This window comes from Argiope bruennichi, chromosome 4 (genome assembly GCF_947563725.1).
Source record: "Argiope bruennichi chromosome 4, qqArgBrue1.1, whole genome shotgun sequence".
In the NCBI taxonomy this organism is placed as follows: domain Eukaryota; kingdom Metazoa; phylum Arthropoda; class Arachnida; order Araneae; family Araneidae; genus Argiope; species Argiope bruennichi.
Genome location: NC_079154.1, coordinates 106,871,946 through 106,885,324, shown reverse-complemented (window position 1 = coordinate 106,885,324; position 13,379 = coordinate 106,871,946). Strand labels below are relative to the sequence as shown.

At 27.3% G+C, this 13,379-nt stretch overlaps 1 protein-coding gene across 1 annotated transcript in view; it reads right to left on the bottom strand.

Annotated features, from left to right (window-relative positions):
* Nucleotides 1-4,654, bottom strand: part of LOC129966099 (kinesin-like protein KIF12) — a 90,133-nt gene extending 85,479 nt beyond the window's left edge. The window contains exon 1 of the mRNA XM_056080479.1: nt 4,559-4,654. Within this exon, the coding sequence (XP_055936454.1) occupies nt 4,559-4,581 (23 nt within the window). The 5' untranslated portion in view covers nt 4,582-4,654. The remainder of the gene's footprint in view (nt 1-4,558) is intronic.
* Between the last annotated feature and the right edge of the window lie 8,725 nt (nt 4,655-13,379).

Sequence of the window (13,379 nt, the reverse complement as noted above, 5' to 3'; positions counted from 1 at the left end):
CTGTTATAAATTATAACAGTATAAATATCAGAAAACAGTGTAAAATAAGAGAGTGTAAATATCACAAAAAATAATATGTAACTTATAAATTATCATATTATTTATTGCGATATTTACACTCTTATAAAACTGGCAAATAAAACAAAGAAACACCTGTGTTTCTTTCTTCTTCTAAAATTTCTAATACCGGTATCCCGGTATTAAGATCTAAAAAATACCGAATACCGGTATTGAAATTTTGGTCCGGTATTGCAATCCCTAATTTCAATACATTTTTATACTATCTAAAATGTTTCAGTTCTTTGTACCTTAAACTTTACAGACATTATTGACTATTTTGCAAAACTCATACATTGAGATTTAACACATGGCACCAAGGATACAAAAAAAATGGAAACCTTTATCCAAGGCAATTGGAATAAGATTTCCAGTTATTCTTTTTATGCTAGATTTCTGTTGCTAACGTCTCAGAAAAGAGGTACAATTTTTTACGCTAAATTAATCTAGCCTCATTAAAACAATTAATTCTCCGTTTATATCATACTATATAATATATATTACTTTCGATACAGATCATGCAAAAGTGTAGTCAAAAAAATACTGTATAGAATTTTGATAATTTTTTTAACGCGATTAGCAAAAATCATTATAGAAAACATTATTATGCATTATTAAACTTTCTGAGCAAAAATTAGAAATAAATATGTACAAAATATTAGTATATATACTTTCATTCATTTATTTTTTGTTGTTCTTGTTGCTTTTCACCGCTTTTTAAAGATTTTTTTTAACAAGGTTTAAATTGTTTGTATACTGTAAACCTCCTGTTGTGTATTGTAGTGCACGAGGATTGTTTAACGCTTTACCATAAATAAATAAATATTAGTATTTAAAAGCTCAGCAAATAATCGGTCTGTGAAAATAATCAATTTAAAGAAGATATCCATTATTCAGTTTGTTCTCCCTGATATATCATAAAATTTTATGTGATATTGGTTAATCCGATTGGAAGTTTAAAAAAAAGAATTATAAGTGATTCAAATTTCTAGTCCGAAATGTTTTAAGATAAAATTTTAGGGTTGTTTCGTCTATTTTTATTTTATTTTTAATTTTTTTAATTATATAACATAAAATATACTTCGATACTATACTATATCGATTATGTTACAAGTACTAATTAGCTAAAGACTATTTTAAGTAGCTAAACTGGTAATTCACTGGACTAAAATAGAAAATTCTTTATATGTGAATAAATTATTAAATTAAATAAATGATTTAAAAAATTGCTCCAAAAAGTTAATTTAATCATCAAATCTTTTAAATTCAAACCTTTTGTTGTCATCATTAAAATTTATTTTTGCACTTTAATTATATCTGTATGTAATTATATTTGTTACAACATTTAATAATTCTTAAAAATTTATTCTACTAATGAAAGAATTCGTCAACACGTTTTCCCCATTTATCTAAAGCAGAAAATTAAAATAAAATGAACATGATCGTCGATGCCAGAAGACAGACAAAAAATAATTCTTGTTAAACAGAGAGCGTAAATGAAAATGTGTGCAAATATATTTTTGCTGTTATAAATCCATTCATTTCTATACAATAAAAAGGGGTAAAAAGTATCAAAAGATCGTAAACATCCCGAAATATTTTTTGTAAATAGATCTTAAGGATGTCATTTAATAGAAATAGTTGTTCATTGATTTAAAGAAATCTTTGCCGCAAACAAGTCTTTTTTTTATTTACATTGCTATCTTCTAACCAGCATTATGCGGGGTTTTCTTTTCCAGTTCTTATTTACATCAGTATGAAGTTACCTAGCCAATAAAACATGCTATGATTTATTTCAATAACAGTAATTATTTAGTGTAATTGGAATGAACTTGAAATTATTAAAGAAATTGAAAAATGAATAAAAATTAGCCGTCGAAGTGTTACAAATTTATATAAGCTTAAATTTTAAATTTCTTTTCATTTCATTTACTTATATTAATATAATATTTTTGATGCTATGAGAATACTATTCTGGAGCATTTGGAATCCACACAAAACGTACAATGAATATAAATGGAACGTAATCAAAGTGGGCCGGTTGGAAAGAAGTATTTATTACAAGAAAAAAGTATATAAATATTGACTGATCTTAATGATCATGACATGTTTGAAAAAGTTTGACTTTGGCACAAATTTTTTCCTGAATTTAATCATGACCAAAATTTAAACACTAACTCAAACGGCCATGCTTTTCATCTTTTATATTTATTTAGATAAAAGGCCTTATTTTTCTTCTAAGATCAGTAAAAACCCCAAACACTGAGTTTTTACAGACCATTTGGGCAGAATATCGTGACATTAAAGAATGTTTTAAAGAATAATGGAAATTGGAAGTTACACTACATTATGTCAAAGAAATTAATTACTGTAGAATAACTGACAAGAAGTAATGAAATAAGAATCAGTTTGAATTGAATTACTGAATTCGAAACTATAATTTAAAAATTATCCTCATTCTTTTAGTGGTTAAACCTAAATCATCAATATTTTGTTATTAGTTATTTCAATATCTAGGTTTATAACTACGTATAGGTTTTCAGAATAAAGTTTAAAAAATACAGCTGTATTTCATATTTAATTTTAAAAAATTATATTATGCTTTTATTTGTAAAGTGTAATTGATTTATGTTTCTATCAGCATGCTACATATATGTAAAATATTTAAGGAAAGTGTAGAAATTTATCGCAAAGGACAACATAAATATTTTCTATTTATTTAAAAATGATTTTAATATTGAAACGTATTAAAAGAAATCAATGAAAACTCGCAACATTTTATTTTTGAGTCACACATCTTTTTTTTAATTCTCCATCTTTTTAATCAAAGTTTTTAAATTATTTCTTTACCTTAAAATACCTCTCTGCATAATATAATTTTTGTTCTTTAAGAAAAATTCTCCTTTAATAATAAATTCTCCACAAAAATTTTCATAAAAATAGAAGATATTATTACAAGAAAATAGATATTCTTGAAATTTTCTAATGTCCAACTCTGTCTATAAATGAGTAATAATATAATAGCTATATGACATGTTCTCCAAACACTATAATAATTCTGGTGTCTTTGGCCGACAAGGAAAGTTCATTATAACAAACGTTCGTCTATGTATAGAACGACCTTCTGGGAAATACTATTTTTACTGTGAGGAGCAAAATCACTAGCCTTCTACCGAATATTACATTTCCAGGAGAAATGAACTGTGAATGTCTCATGTCATAGAAAGCTTTTTGTGATGTTCACACCTTGAATGCAATCATAGATTAAACTGTTGGTCTTTCACCGTTTCTATGTTAACAATTCGTCTGCTTAAAGGCGATTGGGTATAAAAAAAATGCAACTTTTTCTGACTTTCAGTTAAGATATATTTCCCTCGCAAAAAATATCTTTATTTAAGAAATAACTCGAGTTAAAAAAATAATTTAAATTGGTTATTGCATGTTCAGAAATTTGTTATAAGCAGAATTCATTATATTTTGTTTTATTTTCATTTGCTTGCTATCATTTAGAAATTATAATTCTCAGCTGGGATTTTTTTTTCATTCCTTTGGAAAAATTTATTCATGTTAAAAATTAAGTAAAATATAAAGAAAGAAAATTATAGGATAAGAAATAAATAAAATTTTAGGATTCATTTTATTCTGTATTATATTGAATTTTAAGCATCTGCGCATTTAATTTTTATTAAAAACGCTACATCAAAGATGCACAAAATGTTTCAATTTTGAATAAAATATCAATATTTTCAAAAAATAACATTGTCTTTAATTAAGAAAATTTTGGCCCTGTATCGTTGAATTACCTAAATGCATTAAACACTGCCAAATGATCCATCCAATTTGATATAATTTTTAGTGAAATAAAAAAAATCAAATTATAACAAAACTATGCATATTAAAGCTCAACATATTCTATAGATGAAAATATTTGATTATGATTTTTAAACAATTTTATATTATTTTGTTATGTTATTATGTCATACCACTTGTAGCTTATTATTATTTATGCTTATTTATTAATTCACCTATTTCATGTATTTGCTGGTAAAGTTAAAATTATACCTTATGGCTTAATTTTATATTCATGTATATGAGTATATCACAAAAGAATTAAAAATAAAAAGAATTAAATTAAAAATTCTCTTAATTTCAAAATTTTATCAACGGTTACAAACTATTATTTAATTTAAGCAATTAGAGTTCATATAAATATTTCTTTTTAACCTATTCTAAATTTTATAGTTTTTTTCACCCTAAATTCACTAAAAAAAATTATTCTAAATTCCGGATGTTTCAACTGGTTTATTGTGATATCTGCTGTCCTAGTTTCAGCACGATATCATGGGGAAAAGGACTCAAAACAACTCTTTTCCTCCTTGTTTATCAATCACCATAACAACATCTAGAAAACTTACTAATTATCAATAAATAATCGTTTGGCAGTAAACAAACAAAAAAGCAAAATTATTTTGAAATACAACGTATATAAAATTTTACTCACAGGCTACCACTTGTTGTTGACATTATAGAATTTTGTGATCTTCACTGTTCACGGTAGGATGCAAAGGAGCGCAAATTTTTCATCGTCCGTTGATCAGTTGTTTAGAAAGTAAAACCACATGGCATCAAGAGAAAAGTACCGGTCAGGCAGAGAAAACAATTTACAAAAATGAGTCTGCTGCCATCTATCGGAGCTTTTTAAAACACAGTCAGTAGGCATTGATTAAAGAAATCTAACTGCAATTCACTGTAAATCTAGTTTTCCACGCGATAAAGAAAAGAATTGGTAGAAATACTCATGTATCAGAGGATTGTTTTTATAAGGATTAAAAGAAAATCTTTGTTATTGTTGTAGTTCAAAATCTGTAATTTCCGATTTCCTTTGCGAATTGTATTTTTTTTTATTAGTTACAATGAAATAAAAGAAAATTTACGTGTTTTTGCCAATTTTCGTGAATTTGTTTTAGTTCACAAAATTACATCAAAATGAATAGACGAAAATCTCTTATGCTTAAATAAACCTTGTGTTTGGGTATATGAACATTAATAAAAATTAAACATATAATAAAAATTTAAGAATTCCATTTTTTTTTTTTTTTTTTTTTTTTTTCCTATGTCGGAAGATTGCTAAAAATTGTGTTGAATTTCAGTTACTAAATATTATCTTTTCCCCATTTTTTTCAAATTAAAGGCAAAAAATATGTCCAAAAATTTCCATTAATTTAAAATATTCTATTAGAAAATAAATTATTAAAATTAAATCAAATTAAAGCCCATAACTTTTAAATTTCACTTCATTTCAGTATTATAAGAAAGGAACGTTTTGTATTATTTCGAAATTTCACTCTGTCTTCTTCCAAGTTATCTATAAATAAATTACTGATTTCTTCAGATGAAATTATTAAATTTTTTAGATCCCTGAAATGATGGTATTATGTCTATCTATAAACATTAGGGAGATAAAATACTTTTTAATAGATCACCAAATCTTACATGTAGACTACCATGGATAAATGTTAAAGAGAAAATAGAAGAGATTACTTTATAGAGGTTACAAAATAATTATTATAAATCACTTTCTAACAATGATAATAATGATAGTTCGCAATATAACCTTGGTCGTATGAAATGAAGTTGCTGTTAATTATATGCGTTAGCAAAATGAAATCGTATGTGAAAATTTTGTTATGTTAGAAACTTTCAATGAAATCATTGAAAGTAGAATGAAATCATTTTACCTATGTGTGATATCTTATAAGTGAACGATAACATCCCTTCTCATAGAGCAAGCCTTGTAAGTTACATATTACGAGATTATGATTTTAAACACGATAAAAAATGCAATGAATTGAAATATGAAAAAGAAATTATCGTATTATCCATTTATTACCTTTCCAGATAATTGCCTTTGGTTTTAAGGCTTGTCCCAATGCTGTTGCTGTTTAAAAATTCCATCTCATAAAATGCCGTCGCTTTTAGTAAAGTCAGTTTCAATTCATTGTCAGAATCAAATTTTTGACCACCGAAAAACTCTTCATGAGTGCAAGCAGATAAAAATCTGAAAGTCTGGACTGTATAGTGGATGCTCCAAAACTTCTCAACAGCATCTCTACATTCTTGCGCGAACAAGGCGATATACATGTAAATGAGGGTTGCCGAAAACAATCAAATAGTTTCATTTGTCACACATCGCTTATCGCGGACAACATGTGTCAGCTTTGCCCATTAAATTTGAGCATTGACAATACTCCCACGTGAGATGGACTCCGCCAATAGCATACCTTTCACGTCCCAGAAAACTGTAAAAACACATTTTTGCAGAGAAATATGAGACATTGAGCGTCTTTCAAAAGACAAGAATGGATATTTCCAATCATCTGGCAGATTTTGTGATGTAAAATCCAAATATCAACTCATGTGAAATACCTATTTTTTTTTTTTTTCGCTATAGAGCTGCAAATATATATCATTCTCCATCCAGTTTTAATAGTTGTTTTGGAATCCAGCGCCAATAAACGTTCCTGCACCCTGATTTCTCATGAACAATATCCAAAAAAAAAAAATGTTTTACATTTCCTTTATTTCATTCAAGGTCGCCCAACAACTCACCGTAACAAGCATCTATCTCAATCCATATTATATTATATATTAATTTTGCTGTTGTTCATAATGAACAATGAAATAAGTGATGGGTATAAGTTTTCAAATGACATTCAAAACTTCTAATGTTACCCACGATAAAACTATAACCACGTGTCTTTCCTGCGTATGATTAACGAAGAAAAAGCAATTCCTTTTACATGTTATCATTTCATTATCAGCAAACGAGTGTGTGTTTTTTTCAGAGTCTAAGTGTAAGTGGTCCGTATCGTTCTGAGATTATTCAGATGTATGTCGGCTTAAATCCAGCTTAATCCCGTAACAGTCGACAGGATTTACAACGTTGAATCCAGAAAAGAAACAGGTAGTATCAAAATCGGTTTGAAGCAAGAAAAGGAGCAGTTCGTTGATTTAAATAGATTACCATACCTATCAAAATTTCACTGAAGCATCAATGTAGATTGATATATGTTAGCAATGGTATATCATGCATTAGAGCATCGTGAGGATGCTGTAACCTACAATGTCACATTACAAATTGATGGTTTCTGTATAACTTTAATTTATTGACAAAAATTTATAATTTTTAATTAAAAAATTATCATTATATTTTTACGACGATTTATTTTAATAAAGAGGTTTAAACTGAGAAATTATTTATTTTTAATTAATATCAATTAAAATTTACCATAAAAATACTTTTTTTATAATTGTTTATGCTTAATTCCTTACATTTCTTTATAAATATTTAGAGAGTTGCGACTATACATGTGAAGAAATCAAGGGCTGTAAGCTTCATTAGCAAATATAATATTATTAGTTATTATTAATAGAAACTCTTTAAAATGAAATCCATTCTGTTAGTTTCATTTCCAGAATGAAACGTTCTGGAAAAAAAACTATAAAAACTTTTTCTTGATGTTTGTGTAGCTATAAAAACCCAAAAAGATGCATACAGACAGAGAGACAGAATTCTCTTTGATGGATGTCATCTAAGGTTTGAAACCTAATTCCAAATTTCATTCTTGTTGATGGTTTAGTTTCTGAATTATCACGTTTATTTGTACAAAAAAAATGCAGGAATTTAAAAAAAAAAAAAAAAAAAAAAAAAAGGTGAGAAAGCTCTAAATTATGGATATTCTTCAAAATATAAAAACTGAATATTTTGGTAGTGTTTTCGCTTAGCATACATAAAACTTAAATTTAATAACTTCCAAAACATTAATCGCGGCGCCTTTCAATATGATTACACTTCTGATGCTCCTTAAGAATTTATATTCATTCAAAAGGCCTTCATTTTATTCTGAGTAATAAAAGAATATCAAATACTGGAATTACTGTATTTGATATTATTTAAGAATTTGCGCTTTTATCCTGATACTTCTTTACACTTCTTACGTCGATTTTAAAAAGATATTTCCGGATAATATCGTTTTAATAATATTTCCCAAATAATAATATTGAAGTTTCAAAAATTTCGGAAACATCTCCTTACAAATATATAAAAGTTGCCAAAAATACCATTTGGGAAGCAAAAACAAATAATTTAATTGATATAAAATGATCTTATCATTGTTCATTTATTATTAAATTTCAGTTCGTAAAAAATTTTGTTAATGAAAAAAATACTGGCATAGTTTTTGACATCCCTAGATGCTGCATCTCTAACAGTATTTTTTTTTTATCTAAATCCGTCACTTGAGTTATAGGCATTGTAAATGCGTTTACTCAAAATAAACAAATTGGGACATACGGAAAAAGAGGAAATAATATTTAGGAAAGAGAAAATCAAAATTCTAGAGCAACCCAAATTTTTCTACTTTTCGCTGAAGCAGTCGGAGAAAACAGCGTTAGATTATTGATGGGTATGATGTATAGACGGACAACATATAGATATGACATCTTAACACGACACATCCCCATTTCTAGATCTTACATAGTTCCTATTCGGTTTGATATAGATGTAAGTGGACTTTATTAAAAACATGGAAAAAAAGAAAAGAAATAACTTGCAATCAATAGCAAAGAAACATACAAATGCCAAAAATATGATTTTATATAGAATTAACAACAGTGATAAAAACTAAAATGGACAACATCTGGAGTACAAGAATATTGATTGAATGAATTTGATAAAGCACAATACGAGTGAAAACACGAAACATTACATTGAATTTTTGCAAATTAAAATAGGAAGTGTTGCGATATGCGTCGAATGAGAAAAAAATTGTATAAAAATAAAATACTAATGAAGGATTAAGAATGTTCTAGAATTGAAATTCGAAGAATATTGAAACATTGCACAAAAAAATTGATATGATTATTCCGATTTCCTTAATTGTTCATTATCTGTTATGAATTTAATCAAGTTAGTGAAATGGAATCCAAATAATTGAATAATTATACTTGTGTACTGAAAAATATTGGATGTGCTTCAATACCTCATTTCCTATACAAAAGTCGTTACAGTTTGTTGAGAATATATAGAATGTATCCATATCTTCCATTATTAACAGTTGACAATTTTCGAAGCGATTTTTCTATGTTGGGTGGATATTCAAGCATTCTTTTACAAAGCTTCTAGGAACAATTATCCGCCATATAAATATTTGCTGTAGTCTCACAACAAAACTACATGAAGAACTAAATGGTTAAGAGTAGTGTTCAGAGACAAAGTCTCACCTCTGTCTCTGGATGAACATGTTAAGGTGAAGTAGTCTCATTTCTTTATTCCTAAGTAACATATTGCTCTTCTGAGTGGAATAACGGTGCAGGGTTCATTAATACACAGAGATTTTCATCCTAACAATCTTTTCAAATACTTTAATCGTTGCACACTCTCTTCTCCAATGTTTCGTGTTACATCCCCATGTTGGGCCACGGTAGCCTGATACTAAGATTCTGAATTTGAGGTTGTTTGAGAGCGAATATCCTCAAGTTTCCGTGACTAGAAAGTCGGTGGGTAGGACCATGGTTAATACCACCCTCGATAAATCATAATGCATCAATTTAATGCTGTCCTTCGTCTTTGAGTCAGCACCACGTAATGCACAATATAATGAATATTATTCGATATAATAACGCATTCAAGAATGCATTATCCAAAAATGGCTACAAGATGACTGGAAATATGATGTTTGATGTTTTGAGCATTTAAATACGTTTATCATCGAATGTTTCTGAAATTTGAATCGTACGTTCAACACTTGATTATCAATACGTGCTTAAAAGTCAAACCGTAGTATGTTGCAAACTTTTCTCTATTAGATAGTATTGTACTCAAATTCTTATCTGAATTTTAATACTTTTAGGTAATTTAATATTTTCCTTTTCAAATGTTCAATTTGAATATGTTATTTAATATTAATAAATTATTTTATTTTTGTTTCAGATTTAATCGTACGTTTAACTGTTTATCCACTCATTTCAAAAGAACCCTTTTTTAAACTAGGAAGAAATGTTCATTTAAACAACCTTAATGGATATATTATCCTTTATGCATGTAGTTTCATCCTTAGTGGAAGTGGTGAAATTTTTCTTCCCGCCGACTTGTGTCAAAATTTATACTATTTGGGTAAGTTGGTTTGAAAAAAAAATGTATCACACGGAAACCCATTTTTACGGGGAAAAGTAGGCAGAAGATTTCTTTCTTGTCAGCTCGTACAATTTCACATATTATCAAAAACATTTAACGGCAAAGAAGCTACTCACACCCTGTAAAGCACATGTAAACTGAATGATAATCATTGCGACAATATTTTGGCGGGAACCATGGCTGAGTAATCACCGGTCCACAATACAATGCCTCCCATAGAAAGCACATGCCATCATCGAAGTGGAGGTAATTCACTCCCACGCTATCCTTTAGGATATTAGAATCAACCATTTAACTGGAAGTTTTTCATCTTTATAATCTTAGGGGTTCACCGGTGTGAATCAAAAAAATATAAGACAGAATTTGAATTGATTCAAAAAGAATAAAGGAAGAATTAATTCTGAGAGTATAATGGAATTAAGAAAAGATAAAAATGTATAGAACTGGAAGCGCTTAGAAAAAATAAAAAGGTTGAGAGAAGAATATAAATATAAATGATAATGTAAGATATATAAAATATTAAAAACATAATCTAGAAAATACAATAAAATTAATAATAAATAAGATAATAATAATGTAAATAAAGGATAAGGGGAAAATAGTAATATTAATTAAAAAATACGACATATTTAATAATTCATAACACTACAAAAAGCATCAAATTAATATGGAGTGTATCAAAATATACAAAGCAATTTACATTTTTGATTAATAGATTTTTGTTATAAACCCCGAAATAAAACCATGATCAACGTTTGCCTTCTTCTTCGAAGAAGGAAGTAAGTCATAAGTTTTCGTCACATACATCATTTCAGCACTAACCTACAATAAATTACCGAGTGTGTAGAATTTAAATTAGAAAAAAAGAAGTCACAGGCAGAAAAAAAAATCTCGATTTCCTTCTGTATTATTTGATCTCACGCAACTATTATAACAACGCTTCGCTAAAAGGTCACTAAACTCTAAAGGTTTCTAAAAAAGGGAGAAAAAAGTCTCCAAATCCTAAAATATGAAACACACGACTTCCTTACAAATACTCTAGAGACAATAGGATTTTTAATAGAACTCATAAGAAGCATATCCTGAGGTGGTATAAAGGTTTTGCTCAGTCAGATGTTCGCCATTTTAGGCAACACAAACAAATATTGTCTTTAAATACTAATGTTGAAGTAAAAATTATTTTATATGCGTCTTATGGAAACCTGTATCCTGTTGGCATGTTGAAGAATAAATAAGTATTGTTGCTCTTACTAAAATAAGTTTTTCCCATTTTGAGAAACATCATAAAATATAGAACTTTGTTTTTAAAATCAATCTATGTATTAATAAGATTATTTCAAATTGACATAATGATAAAATAAGATACGTTAAAACTTTATTCTGTTGCCCAGATAAGAGTTCTTTCTTAGTCAAATATTGAAACTCGGGTAAGAATTTCAAACCAAATGTGGAAAAATAATTCAGTTGATACAAATATAAAACATAATTTTTAAATATAAAAATATAAAATATTATAAAGATATTAATAGCTCAGTATTAATATGGAAAAAAGTTCAAAATTTTCCGCACAATATTCTTGTTTAATATCCTAGACATGTCGGTGACAAAATATTCTCAAATATATCAGTGTTGGAGTTTTTATGATATACATTTAAATAAAATAATGCAAATTTCTTACTTAATCTCATATTGAAACTCAGCTATAACTTTTAAACCATATGCGGAAAGATATATTCAATTGATACAAATATAAAACAAAAACATAATTTTTAAACATAAGAATATAAAATATTATAACGATTCTAATAATCATGCATTAATATAGAAGAAAAGTCAAAATTTTTAGCATATTACCCCTGTTTAATATCCTTGACATATCAATATAAAAATATTCTCAATTTAATTATTTTTATGATATACTATTTAAATAAAATTGTGAATTTCCACTGTTTTTAGGAATAAATTTGTATATTCGTCCCATGATTATTATTTAGCCAGGATGCATTCCTTCGTATTTCCTCCACTACATACACAAGTATAATACAGGTTGCTGTAAAATAATTTATATTAAAGGAAAACTGGAATTCTCCCACATGTAGGATATCAATATTATTGCACATTTTTTAACGCTTTGAAGGAGACCACGATATGAGTAGAAACAAGCAACTATGTTGAATAATAAAAAGAAAAGTATGAATACACATTTTTATAAATGCTTTTAAAAGCTAAATTTTTGAATTTAATTGGGTTCTGTTTTTTAATTTCAAAATCAATTGTTTCTATTACGTTGCACCACTAGTACAGAATCAAAATTTAATTTAGCTGAAGATTAACAGATAATTAAGTTTTTAAAATATTAAAAATGTGCATTTTTTCGAGGACACAGATTTCGAGGACACAGGAAAATTTCACTATAGGAAGGAAGAGAAAAATCGAATTCAAAACATTTTTTTACAAATATGAAATGTCAAGTTAAATAAAATTGCTTCAATTCTAAGAAATTAGGAGTGAATTTTAAATAAATTATCCGTAGGGAAAAGGATTCGCTGTTTACATATACTGCACAAAAAGTTATTTATATTTCAATTATTAAAAATTCTAATGTTGTTGTTTTTTGAAAAGTGGATGAAATTGTATAAAAAAAGCATTGAGAGAATTGCAAGGAATAGTATAAGAAAGAATACAAATATAATAAGTGGTACAAAATTGTAATATGAAATGCACTTGAACAAAATACAATATGATACACATTGCAAAAATGAAAATATAAAAATCAGTCTAGCATAAATACAAAACGAAAAAGAAGTATTCTATATATATATATTTTTTAAATTATGAAGTTCTTCTTTTTCAATAAATAACTCCTTTGAAACATTTTTCTCATTTATTTAACAACTGAACAACATTTATTGTTACGCAATATAGTGTGTGCGCAGAAGTTTCAGTTTCAAGCAGACACGGAGTGGCTAAAAATGGAGTCATTTTTACCAGACAAAAGGATCATAAATATGCATCATCAATTTTTGTTTTGAAGTTGCATCTTTCGTGATGTCCATGATTAGTTCCTCATGAAGCAAAGTAGAAATTAATGTAAATGCTAATTGAACACTGTACTACCCTTCTAAAT